At 33.0% G+C, this 14,674-nt stretch overlaps 1 protein-coding gene across 2 annotated transcripts in view; it reads right to left on the bottom strand.

Moving 5' to 3' along the window:
• Positions 1–352: 352 nt before the first annotated feature.
• Positions 353–14,674, bottom strand: part of LOC145683898 (uncharacterized) — a 78,133-nt gene continuing 63,811 nt past the window's right edge. For both annotated transcript variants that reach the window (XM_081755553.1, XM_081755552.1), the window contains exon 3: positions 353–3,776. In XM_081755553.1, coding sequence (XP_081611679.1) covers positions 2,738–3,776 — 1,039 coding nt within the window. In that variant the 3' untranslated portion in view covers positions 353–2,737. The remainder of the gene's footprint in view (positions 3,777–14,674) is intronic.

Here is a 14,674-nt window from a genome sequence, read left to right as displayed (position 1 = left end):
AGTGTCGCTTCATCATGCTCTTAACTCATATTGAAAAAGAAAATAAAAAATTAAAAGAAAATATATTTTTCATACTTTCATTATAGGCTCGGGAATAACGTTACTGAAAGTGAAAAAAGGTTTACATTATATTTGAACTGTTTGTACATATACAAATCATAATTCGTTGCAAAATAACTTAGACATGTTTAAGTCATTTTTATATTGAGTGGTTCAATTTCTAAATTCGTTTCTCACAGTTCTGTATGTTTTCTTAGCTTTTTTTTTTTTTTTTTTTTTTTTAATTTCCGTAACACTTACTTGATAAAAATATTACTTACGAGAAAGATAAAACAAATAAACATAGACAGCATATTTTAAATCCAACATTTATTTATATATATATATATATACCACATTCTTTAGTGAGCTTCACCAGACAATAGCGTTGAGACGCAGACAAGTAACAATAAAGGAGGGATTTGATATTTGCCCTCCCTCACACACGCATACTCAAATGAAATGTAATATGTACAAAATATATACCTAGGTATATATTAGAGACCTGCACGGGCCGAATGTTTCGGCCCGAGCCCAATCCTGCCCGAAAGTACCTAGGATCGGCCCAGCCCGGGCCCGAAAAGTTTTGGAGATTTTCGGCCCGAGCCCGGCCCGGCCCGATAAGTTTTTTAAAATTCTTGGCCCAAGCCAGGCCCGATAAATTTTAAAAGTTTTTGGCCCGAACCCGGTCCGAAAATTTAGCTCGAGCCTCAATCTTTCTCAAAATTTAGTATTAAACTTGACCTAACCCTCAGAAACATTTTCTAAACTCTGGTTCACAACCTGACGCTTGCCTCCCGAATGGTACCATTGCCTCCTAGAACTTTGCCTGTCATCGAGAGAACAAAAACTCCATTTCCTGTAACAAAAATCTAACTTAATTGATTTTAGCATAAAGTGACGATGGCAATATTGTTTAGCGACAGGCAAAACTTTCCCATCCCTTCTTGTCATATTTTGGGCTCAGTGAAGGTCAAGGTCAGAGCTCAATTTATCGCGCAATGCCTGCAATCCTCTATAGTGAAAGTGGAGCCGCTAAGCAACATAAACTGTAAATAGCTAATGCATTCTTTCTAACATTTTTCATGGGCACACTTCTTCAACGTTTGGTTTTATTCCAATTATTGTTTAACGAAAGTCAATAATTATTAAAGAATTGCAATTAGTCGGCCCCAGCCCGGTCCGACCTGAAGAGAAATCAGTGTCGGCCCGCCCAAGCCCGCCCGGTTCAAAGAAATAACACAGTCGGCCAGCCCAAGCCCGACCCGTGCAGGTATCTAGTATATATATATAGTGACAAACATGAAATGAGACACAAACACATTACATATAGAATTAAAAATATTTGGATGATGACTATAACAAAAGCGAATCTTTTTTCACACAATATATTCACATTTCGACTCTTCTCCTTTGTTCACTCTCAAGATCATGGTTTCTATCATGCAGAAAGTTAAAACTCAAGTATTCGTAACTTCTTGCACATTGGCTAAGAGATCAATAGCGCTATCAGTATTTTTTATAGATTATATATTTACAGAATGTTTTCTTACGTCGCACCATTTTTGACTGAAATCACATAAATCACTGACAATCATCACATTTCTTTCTTATTATTTACAAAACAACAAATAAGTATTGTACAGAACAAAATCAATATTTTGTTTTACTCGGGATTTTTTTTCTCGGAACGATACAAGCAAGAACACACATAAGGAAAGATTGGGGTAACCCTAGATTTACAAATTCTCAGTGAAATAATTTTGTTCGAGGATCAGCCAGTGACCACGCATTAAATATACATTTTTTTTAAAAAATCAATAGATCAAAGTGATACATATCGATATGTAATGTTAATAAAACTTCATAATATAAAGGGAAAAATGTTTTCATAAAATTATGAAAAGCATGAACACACACAAGTATATGTCTATTTGCAATAATAACTATTACGTATGGAAAATAAGGAAATAGAAAAATATTTTACATCTATAAATATATAAAGAAACAACGAGATAACAACTGAAATTACACACTAATACATAGTTTTAGTGTACTCCACTAAAATATTTATTTCTATTTCTTATTCCAGTTTCTTATTCGATGATCCTATTTATTTGAAAACTTTACATATTTTTGTCTATTATTTTTGTTACAATGATAGATTCTTTGTACACTATTAACTTAAATATTACATTTACAGTACGCTTTATCTTATTCACTCCTGTAACTTTCTGACTTAAGCACGACATAAAGTATACGAGAGTCAAAAATAACAGAACCGGTACTTAAGCAAGCTAGTTGCATTCAAAGTCGACGTACTAGACTAAAATACAAGAGTAATATTGAAGATATAATATATCGGTTTGAATTTCAATTATACAATATAAACATGAGACAAGTAGGCTACGATTATTGAAATGTGCGTGTATTCATAAGAGTTTATATTTAAAAATTAATTTTACTTTTATATGATAAGGAAAGTAGCTTTTATCAATTCAGTGTGAAGCTTTAGTTTGCAACATGTCACCAGCTGATCAGCAACTACGTAAATTTTACAGTATACAACCAGCTCATATGTCAACTAGGGATAACGACGTACTGTTGATTGTATCACAGAGATCAATAAAATGTACAAAATACAACCATGATTACTTATTATTGTTTGGTATATAAACTGAACTTCACACACTATTGCTCACCGTCTCATTATTTCTTCTATACTGAATCCATGAAGTTTGGGTGGATTTCGTGGAGGAGGAGGGGGAGGTGGAACTGATGATGACGATGATGTCTCTTTCTTATTGCTGTTACCGTCACTACTGTTCCCATTATGATTACTACTAGTGCTACTAGCAGTAGCGTTACTATTACTTGAACACGACTGTGGATGACTATTGCTACTGCTACTACTAGTGCTTTGGGCTGGGGACGATCCAGAGACTGCAGTTGACGTTGATGAGGATGTTTCAGGGGCTAATGGGACTAACGGGGTGGAAGGTCTTCGTGAAGATGATGACGGAATTTCAAATATTGTTCGCGGCGGTTCGTGATCCGGCCTTCTTCGCTCACTGTCAATATTTGTTGCTCCCTCATTACTAGTAACAGTAGCCGGTTTTAAAGAAGACGATCCACTTTCGCGCCGAATATGCGGGTCCAAATCTATTCTCATATATGGAGGAGCACACCGAATTGCAGACGTTCTAGCTAAATGTGGATATTGAGAACGGAAGAGGTCTTCCCTAGAAGCTAAAGAACTTGATGCACCACTACTAGAACTACTGGCACTGGAGCTAGGTCCAGGTGCATCTAAGCTGGAATGACTGGAACCAATTCCAGAAGACCCTGAAGGAATGTCTTTGTGAATAGTTTCGGGAGCGTTGCCGGCCACCAATCGTGGTGGTTGAGCACTTGATGATGAGGAAGACGGAGAAGAATTGAGCCCAGAAACTTCAGGAGGAACGTCCCCTACAGCATGTGTAAGTGCATGTCTCCTAAGGTCACAATTTCTTCTGAATACTTTCCCACAACTTGTGCATTCGTATGGTTTATGGTCTGTATGTGTGAGGAGATGAGTCTTTAGATTGCTCCTTTGGTTGAAGCTGCGACTGCAGACTGGACATTTGTGTGGAGACTCTTCCATGTGAAGAATTTTGTGAACAGCCAACGTCCTCGACTGACAAAAGCCTTTGCCACATTCTGAACACTTGAAAGGCTTCTCTTTCGAGTGAATGTATCTGGAAAAGAAGAACATAATATATTAAACAAATACAGTGACTAGAAAACCATATAATATGCATGCTACATATACAATATATCAAAGCTAGAAAAAAATCAATCAATCCTAAGGTTATTATAATGCCACAACAGTTACTTGGCCTATCAAGTTTAGATGTATCACATAAACATTTTTGAAATAACAGAAATGCAACTAGGAAGTAATAATACAATGACTTTATGAAATGGAATATAATGAAATATTTTAATAATCCTTGATGTGGAAGCATTTTATCATCACAGTGATATTTTGGTCTGTCTGTCTGACTACAGACATCACTAGTATATCAACAAGTAAGGAGAAAATCTAAAGTAATTGGATGACGTTTCAACACTTCAAAAATAGGAAATAAGTAAAAGATTAACAACGACGCGTACTATTTACAAAATGATAATGAACTCTTTTGGCTTTTGGAAAATATATGTAGTATGCACCACTTGGTCATAGTGTTTTACTTTTTTTTTGCTTGAGTTGATTGTTTTCGTTGAAGCGTTAAAATTGTACCCAATTTCTTTACGAATTCTTATTAAATGTTAAAGTCCTTTTTGATATGAAATATAATAAAAGTTTTAATAGTCCTCGACATAAGCATTTTATTACCACAATATTTTCGTCTGCCCGGCTACACAAATGCAAAAGTGAAATAAATTGCTTACATATCGAGGATTATTCCGGTAGTTTAATATGTTATATTATATTGATCTTCTGCTTATCTTACATAAAAATGATGGAACTTTCTAAAGGGATGGATACACTTATTTCTACAAATTTGACAAATTGGAAAGGGTAATACGTTTCTATGGCATTTTGGAGTTTCTCAAATAATTTTTCGTACCATAACCATACAGGCCTTGCAATATATGTTCATAGTAACGAATTTCCATGTTAATAATGACTCTAAGATTAATAGCATTATATAAAAGATTTCAATTAAGCACAATATGTCAAAGAGATAGATGTCTAAGGTTAACTATTTATTACTTGTCTTTTTCTCATTAGTGTTGTATACATTGAATTAAAGTGTTATTCTGAATTTGAGAACGAAAGACAAGTTCAAGCATGAACTATTAAAATGATGTTTAAAGAATAAAATGTGTTTAACCTAAGTCCGAAAAAGTTTATTTTCAATAACGAATACAATGACGTATTATTTTATCTATTTAGCTCAAATACAGTTATATTAGACAATTTTAAAACTGAGCAACAAGAATTTGAAATTACAAAATATCAAATAACTAATTAACTAAATAAATAAATAAAACTATCAATATACAAGCACCAGTATCATAGTTGGTAATTGCAAATCACATACCATAATCTAAATCAAAGATTATATTTCTGCATGCATCACAGTAGCGTTAGGTTATGTATATCTACGTAGATGGATCACAGGCTTGTTCGTTATGCCGTAAAACAACAAACGTTTGAGATAGACGTTTCGACTTTGGATATGAGAAATTTTGATAAGCCTGGAAGGCAGTTTGAACGTAAATTTATTAACAACACTAAAACTTCTAAATTTTTAATTTATCAAACTGATTATTATAAATAAAATTTAAAATACAACTGCTTAATATGCTAAGTTAGAACATGAATATTTACACGTAGAGCTATACGAATTTCGTACACGAGATTCAGCAGCAAATGTTTAACAACTACCAAGAAGAAATTTCCACTTTTTCCTTCATTTCTTTCAAAGTAACTGCATAGTAAAAGGTAATATTAAAATTTGCATTTGATTTAACGTTACATTTCAGCATCGAAGGTAGAGAATAAGAGATGTACTGCTTAAAATAGAATACAAACTCGTGTTTTTATCCATCTAGAGAGTGCTAGAGTTTTTATCCATAAGAAAGTGCTAGCAAATAAAGATAAAGATTTTTGGACGGTATTTTCAGCTGTGAACTATGATGCCATTATCATACCATAGCTTCATGAAGCTTTTCTATCATATATCCAAAGAGCTCACTTTCCCCTTTCATTGTACTTTCTATATTGTACGGTGTTATGTTCTTCAAGCTTGAATATTTGTGTTTTCAGTTGATACTGGTATGAAAGACGTAAGTTGGCGTGAATTTTATTTCGAATAACTAGAAAATGTTAATGCTTATTGTACCTGGTCTGAGGAAAAAAATAACACGTTCTTCCAAAACTGTCAGCAGTATTTTTGGTTTAATTTACTTCAGTATCAAAAGTTTTCAAACAACTGTGCTTTATTTTGCTATAAATTGTAATAAGCTTCATAATATCTAGGTACGAATTTTCTACGTGACAAAATTTGTCATACGACAGTAGAACAGATCCCATGGAAACTCAACAAAGTCTCATGAAAGTTATCATAACAAATTTTCTAAGATAATTTAATAATAATAACAGAAGCAGAAATATTTACTTGTTTATCTTTCTTTGTATAATAACAATATATTAAATTGTTGTACAGAACGAATCCTCTAGTGTTGAATAGTGCTATTATTATTAAGCTATTATACTGCTTCTGAACAAACAAATAATCAATTAAAAGAAGATAATATCCACTAGTTTTGTTAGGGTGGTTGTATGCTTTGATGGGGTACCATATGGTGCACTCTGCACTCACACACACACATACACACGAAGTTAATCTGAAGAGACTGCTTTTCTTGGGCGCTCTAGAAATAAGGGGGCGGAGACAACCAAAGTGTAATACAAGTTTAAAAAAAGAGAAAAACAGGTAGACCTATAGATCCCAGTAATGAGTGGGTTGGTTACTAAGCTACAAATCCTATAACCTTCCCTTCAGCTTAGAAAATGGAACAATTGTTATTCTCTCGAGGGGAAGAGGAAAAATGGGAGAACAAAATAGGCTACAATGTTTGTGATGAAGGGATCTAACCATGCCATCCGATCGGCTATGTCTGTGTGCTTCCAGCGGCGTCCTTTGGTTTGTTGCCTCAAGAGAAAAAAGATTCTCGTCTGAGATTTGATTCGACAGCACGAGATGAAACCTCACGCAATACATCATCTTTCCCAGTTCTCAGTGTTGGAAGTTCTTGTTTATGTGTGATTGTTTTAAAGCAAATCATTATGTTTCTAAAGTCATATCTAACGAATGACGTGATCGTATAATACAGAAGCTTCAGCTCTATTTAAAAAGATACTATACTCACATCCTATAATACCTAATACTGACAACTGTTAAGGCTAAACGGTGCTTCAAGTCTACAGAGCATAAATGCCAAATTTTAGATTTTATGTCTTACAGTAACTTTCCATTCTGTAATGAATAAAAAAAAAAAAAAAAAAAAAAATGTCGTTATATAAATGCAAATTGTGTTTGCACACAGAATAAAAATACTATCCAGCTAAATTAGCACCCGTACAATCCCGCATTGTAAAATGTAACTAATTATAATCTCATACAATGGATCCAGAATTTTGTTTCTTTTTACTTGTAACATAAATTAAATGTATGACCTTCTGTACAACTCAAAATGTGCTGGCAACAAATCAAAGAAAACGCAACACGTAAATAGTGTCGCAAAAATCACTGACAACTTTACTTTATACAATCAATCTAAAATTTATTTTTATACTAGTGTTTAATTTTAGGCACCTTCTAAAGGCAGGAATAAATTTAACCTAATATTTTAAAATTGCAATTCGAAATTATTTTAATAAATTAATGACATTAATAGATATATTGTCCATCTAAAGAAATTGGAGAAAACAATCAATTACATAGGCAATTAATAATGTTTCACCACGATATTCACAAAATTGTCACCAGTTTCGTGTTCCAGCTCTATCCGATGCCTTGTCTCCCTTGCCTGCTCTATTTATTTTAAGACGTAACCTAATTTACTAATACAATTTACTAATACAAGTCAAGAATTTACTAATACAATTACATTCAATTCTACCAAATACAGTATAAATACATTTATTTCTACAAATCCAACTAATACGCCGTGAGAATATGGAAACCTTTTGCTACGCGAAGTTTAAATCAAAACTTGTTAACCTGATTGCGATTTAATTATATTCATAGCAAGCGACTTTATTAGATAGAAACAGTTGTTGACATTGTAACAGCACTTTTCACTTGTTTTAAATATGCTTATAAATGTCAGTAGTTACATTAAACCCATGAGGATTATTTATCTCTTAACCAAAAATGCAAAATATTCATATAATAGCTACGAATATATGCTATATGCACAGCAAGATAAATATTATTCCGGTAGTTGTATTTTTTTAATTATGTCACCTTACTGGACAACTACGAGTATTCTACTATGACTTTTATTCGTTTAAAACAATTGGAAAATTCAACAGAGTATATAGTAAGTATAGTAGCGAATTTTTGCCTCTCAAAGGCTCAAGTCTTCGTTCTAGTGCGCTCAAGCTAACATATACTTTGATGAAATGATAATGAAATCATAATAAATAATATGATAAAATGAATCTGTCGAATAATATAAAATACATATTTAGTGTCAAGTTAAATTTAAAATCATCCATTACCAAATAAGAATTTTGCCAATATTTTGCCATCTGAAGTATAATGGCATCATAACGGATTACGATTTCAAATAGTTATCAATTTATATTGGATTATGTTCATCGGTCATGTGATCGTTATTATGTCAGTTTTTCGTATTTCCAACTGAAGGGTAAGAAAAAAAAAAAGGATTGTCACAAAACTGTATTTTCGAGAAAACGACGTTTTAATATTGTAAACCGCGTACAAAATGAATAGGGTTAGTCAAATCTTCTGCCCCCCCCCTTTTTTTAGACATATGTACATCTACGCATGCATGTCATATACAGTCAAATAATACCAAGAGTCATCAACAGACAGGGCAAAGCACCCGTTAAAGCACACACGTGGACAATCCTTGTTTTTTCCTCTTACCCTTCAACTGGAAGCTTGTCTGAATTTTGGAAACGTTGTTGGAGTATGCTGCCTGAACAAGGTTCACCTAGCCTAGAGGGGCAAGCCACTATAGTTGACCAATTCCTCTATGTAGTTAGAAACAATATATGGGCAACTTGAATTAACAGGTGAACAGATTGACAATTAAGATTAGAAATGTCACGTGTAAAATAACTATACTCCACTGCGTATTTATAGATTCACCCATATTATATATATATATATATATATATATATATATATATATATATATATATATATATATATATATATATATATATATATATATATATATATATATATATGCAACTAATACTCCTTGATTTCTTATGGTCATAGACAGAAATGCCTCCGAATATGGAAAACTATATTTATGGCTTGTAAACTTTAACGGTTATTCAAGAATGTTGATTATATGTATAATCAAGGAAAACAGTTATACTAGCTACAGTACAGAAAATCTGCTAGAATATCCTATCCTGAATATTTCTTTCTTTAAGTTTTATTCTCTGACTATTCATCAATTAGGAAAGTATTTCTGAATGCCTTTTCTTTTCATTTTACTTTATTTTTGTTGAATGCTCATATCAAGCTATTTTCTTCTTTTCTCTCTCTCTCTCTGGGATTCTCTGTGTGTGAATAGATGATGACCGCAAGCAAAATTCCCAACCTGTGCGTGTCGAAAAGAACCATTTTTTTCTTTTTCTTCTTTCTTTGGAAGCGTCTATCTACCAAGTGCCGAAAAACGCCAAAAGCTTCTTGTGTGTAGTGCACCATATCGTGGGATTCAACAGAAGCTAGAGTAAAGCATACACATACTATATGTGGTTTTTAGAAAAGACTTCGATGAATTTTGCTTTCTTCTGTAATTACATTATTTCAGTAATTCCAAGAAAACACGATTTTCCTTGTAAGGAATTCGAGGAAAATTTCCTCTTCATATGTACTATACATTAATACTTGATGAACAGTCAAATTATAAGGGTGGATACATAAATTATTTGTTACGACCAGGCCCGTATTTACATAAGTGCTATTCTATGCTCGAGCACAGGGCGGCAGAATTTGGGGGCGGCAAAATTTTGATTTTTTTTTTTTTAAGATTTCCAATAAAGTAACATTTAAAACTAACAACCCGAAGAGCCCCACGCAAGCGGGAGAAAATATGTTAATGTGTTTAATTCGCGCTAATTACAGTATTACTAATCAGCTAGCTTATCTGATTATTTTTAAGAAGTCATCCTCTCCCACCTCACCCAGGAGTGAGGATGAACTTGAACATTATGAAAACTGATACCATTAAACTCAGCGACCTCGGAAACTATGAATTCAACACTAATATCTGTCGTTTTTGATTACTTTTAAAATTAATTACTTATAAAATCACGGATTATGACCGTGAAGTTGAATTGGATTAACTGTCAGTATTCATCTCAGCGACCCCCAAAACTATAAATTCAACTATAATATTGGTCGTTTTAGAGGGGGGTGGAAAACTATTTAGAGCACAGGGGCACACAATATATAAATACGGGCCTGGTTAAGACTATTTGAAAAACTATGACTGGGTAATTGCCAAGTTTTCTAACATTTTACTTTCTGCTTATTAATTTTAATAGCTTTCAGTGGGCACAATTTATAGAGTAATACAGAAAAATATTATTGATTTTTTGGTAGTTTCAGATAATTCAAATATGCAGGTGAAATTGTTCAATTTTGTAGATATCACCGTGAGTTAGTATAGTGAAACTACATAAATTAATCTCTTGTACAAGTTAACCTCAGGGACATTGACTGTGGCACTAAGTATACCAGACGTAGATTTTACACCATTGAAAATCCCATTTTTGACTGATCATAACCACAATCATAGACAATTGAATGAAAACTTTGTTTTCTTAATCTTTGAGACACAATAATATGGTTAATAGTGATTTAGGAAAGAAAAAGTGCGCTGTTCAGTTAATTTCGTAATTCTCCGTGGAAAATTCCAGTCAATTTAACGTTGTTGTGACCGTTACGTATAAACAAATGAATAAGAAAGGGTAAGGTTTCAGTGCATTGCCTTAGAGAAGTAAGGAACAATTTCTGGAATCAGCCGGTTTGCACCTCTTAAACTTTGTAACTGTGATGACCGCCAGTTCAGCAACTTCTTGCTATGGCCCTGATTGTGATTCTGACTAAAGTAAACACTAGAATAAAGGGTGACAATTATTGGACTGCGAATCCGAGTCATTTGAAAGAAAACGCCATGTTTTACCTGGTGGAGTTCACAAGAAGTGTTTCTTAAAATTTATTTCTATACCCCTATCCCTATTTACGAAATACTACTATTCGCAAATTAGTAAATGAAAAACAACATCTATACAATCATTCATGGGCACAGAGCTCCCAAGTTCAAAGGCTAAACACATGATCCGAAGTTCGATCATCGAGGGAAGAAAGGGAGTTCAGATTCTACTTAAATTCTAATGAAGGATATTTATTCACAGTTTGAACCTAGCATGTAGACATAGAAAGATCAATTTCATATATAGAAATTTAATATATGAGATTAAAAAAAAAAAAAAAAAAAAAAAACTCCGATGATTCAGAATACTGTATTTATCAGGGAACTTGAGTTACAGATAGCTGACATTTTAAATGTATGATTCTATTTCGTAGACAATTTATATTTCGCTGAAAATAATGGTCAAAGCAAAAAGTAATTTAATGCTATTGATTGGGTTCAAGAATTGTCTTCAGCTGTTCTTTCTGAAGGCAGATTTTAGCCATTTACGTAACGCAGCTATTCGGGAGCTTAAGCCAGCAGAGCAGGGACAGTGTGACCAGAACCTTTCGCTTGAGATTCAAAAGGGAACATTGAAAATTAGAAATTAAGAAGTTAGAGTGAATTCACTGATTGAGAATCAGGATACTTACGCTGATACATCAACTCAGGGTTCCTACTGATCTGAAGAAATCTATTTCCCTGACTTTCCCTGACCTTTGGCAATAAATTCCCTGACTTCCCTGACCTTTGGCAATAAATTCCCTGACTTTCCCTGATCTTTGGCAATAAATTCCCTGACTTTCAAAACACGTGTCGGATGATGCTGACATATAAATAAGGAATAAAGAAGAGTGAATATTTATACGTAAGAACATTTATTCTATAGGGATAAATAGTAATCAATTGCTCATACGTACATTTCACTTGCCTTCAATAAAAATCTGAACAACGTCCATTATAATGGTTGGCTAAGCTGAAATTGGTATACGATTAATGTTACAAAACATAGGCCTATATTTTATAAAATTTCCCTGAACTTCCCTGATTTGCATAATTTTTCTTAACTTTCCTGACCAGTAGGAACCCTGCAACTGAGTATTTAGACTTTATTGCATGATATTCACTTGCAAATGTCAACTAATATTCAACCGATTAGGCATTCTTGACTTCTTACTATATCAAGAAACCAGGGTCTTTACGAAGACCAAGACGATATTAGGGTGAAAAAGAAAAAAACTAATGATACAAGCATCATCAAGTCGTTCTCTTCAAATTATTATTAACTACTCAATGTTTTTTGTGTGACTTTAAACGACATTTTCACCTTCGTATTAGATATGTTTGCTAGAGAAGCAAAATATTTACACTCTTCTTATATGGGAAATCAAGATGCACCATAACGATTTGAGCTCAAGTTGATACACTAACCCGTGATTAGATTTATTGATTTTACAGGTGAAAAAGTCCTCACTAAAGGCAAGATGCTCCTTACCTTGTCGAGAGAGAGGTTTAAAAAGAATACAAAAGAAAGAAAATAGATATTCTTCCAAGAGAGATAAAAAAAAAAACTGTATTTAGAGTGGAAAAGCGCGTGGGCGCCAAATCTTTCTCGCAGCGGAATGAATATCTTTTACGTGGACGATATCACAAGAATACACCATCTGACAACGCTGCCAGCTCCGAGGAAAAACAGAGAAACCGGTCCGTTCTCTGTCTGAGTCAAGCACACACACACACACACGACAAACAGAACGTACGAAGAAAAACAGAAGTGGCCCTGGCGGATGGTTTGGTTTGGGTTGCCTGACTCAACACTAGAGGCGACTCACCGCAACAATGCTCCACAATAGGCTTTGAAGAACTTTCTTCTATGATCTGTGACCAGAAGATGAACACTAAAGAAAAGTCAGATGAAACTCACAAAAGACTATGAACGTCAAAATATTTCTATTTTATCCTGGATTCTTTAGCTACAAATAGCTTTAGACGTAATATATTATGTTTTAAGAAATATTTTGTAATCAGAGAATTATTTTTTTTTTAATTGCTATTTACTAATTTACTTGTAATAAATGGTATGAGCCACTGCACTAAACTTTCTTGCTCTCATTAAATTAAATCATGTGTTGCAGTTATTAATGAAATATTTATTTACAATGTAACAAATCTTATGAGTGGTACATATAAACAAATAGTATATATGTATCTCTGTAGCTTGGATCTAAAAGGGCCAATGTCACTTGTTAGCAAAAATGAGATGTTCGTCAATTTTAACGCCTTTAAAAAGGACATTTTCTTGTGAAAGAAAGGCAAATGTTAATATGAATGGTATATATTCCAAAGTATTTCGCGTTAGCATTTGCTCTTCTTGCACAAGACAACATCCATTTATAGACGTTAAAATTGAAGAGTGCTCATATATATATATATATATATATATATATATATATATATATATATATATATATATATATATATATATATATATATATATATATATATATATAAGCACCACAACAGTCACATTTGCTCCACCCTTGTGCATATATCACAAAAGTGATATGTGCAACATTATAAGTATAATAATTATTTATAAACATTATGAAATATGACCAAAATCACCCGTATCGTTTTTGGAAAAGTAATCTGGAAATAAACTCATTCCAAGAGAAAACTATCCTTTGTGATCTTTTTCCGTAAGGAATAATTTACATAATATTATGAAATTTATTAATGAAGTATTTATTTATGAAAATGAACAAAATGGTAGCACTCGTTACTGATAAAATCGTCAGCAAAAATCTCACTTTAAGATTAAACTATCCTCATAATTTTTTTTCATGACGAATGATTTATGACATATTTTCACGTTCTTAATGAAATATAAATTTATGAAGTACAAACAAAATCGCTTGAGTTGCTTTTCGAAAAAATCGCCCAACAAACTCACCTCAAGAATAAACCACTCCTCGTACATTTTACAGGACAAAAAAAAAAAAAAAAAGTTATGTTATACTGTCATGTTATTAATGAAACATTTATTTATGATATCGAGACTGTGTGGGAGAAACAGTATGTCAAAAAAGACACGTTTTCAGAACGTGATTTTTTTTTTATTATCTTACCAAACTTAAGTATGGGTAACTTATGCTAACAGTACCAAGACGAGATTATTCAACTCCGTTTAGAATTGAGTTATACCAAGTTAACCGGAGGTGGAGCATGACACATGGATACTCAATTTTGACTTATCTCGTTTTGGCTAATTTCTGACTTACACTGTTTCTCCCGCGCAGTCCAGATATGGACAAAATCGCTTTAGTCGTTTTTGAGAAAATCGTCTAAATAAAACTCAACCCCGAGAATAAAGCATCCCTCGTACATTTTTTAGGACAAATGAATTATGTCAAATTGTCATGTTATTAATGAAATATGAACAAAATCGCCTGAGTTGTTTTTGAGTAAATCATCCGAAAGAAAATTACCCCCAAAATAAACTACTACTCCTCGATTTTCCCAGAGAAATGACTTATACCACGGCATGGGGTTGTTTTTAGAAAATTGATTTATGGAATATAAACAAAATCGTTTCTGAGAAAATTTCATTTTTTTTTTTTTATTTTTACCCTTACTTAAACACCCTTATTTTTAGAGGTAGGAAGAAAATTCG

This window comes from Thermobia domestica, chromosome 4 (assembly GCF_964235325.1).
Source record: "Thermobia domestica chromosome 4, izTheDome1.hap1.1, whole genome shotgun sequence".
NCBI classification, from domain to species: domain Eukaryota; kingdom Metazoa; phylum Arthropoda; class Insecta; order Zygentoma; family Lepismatidae; genus Thermobia; species Thermobia domestica.
This window is presented reverse-complemented; position numbering and strand designations above follow the sequence as displayed.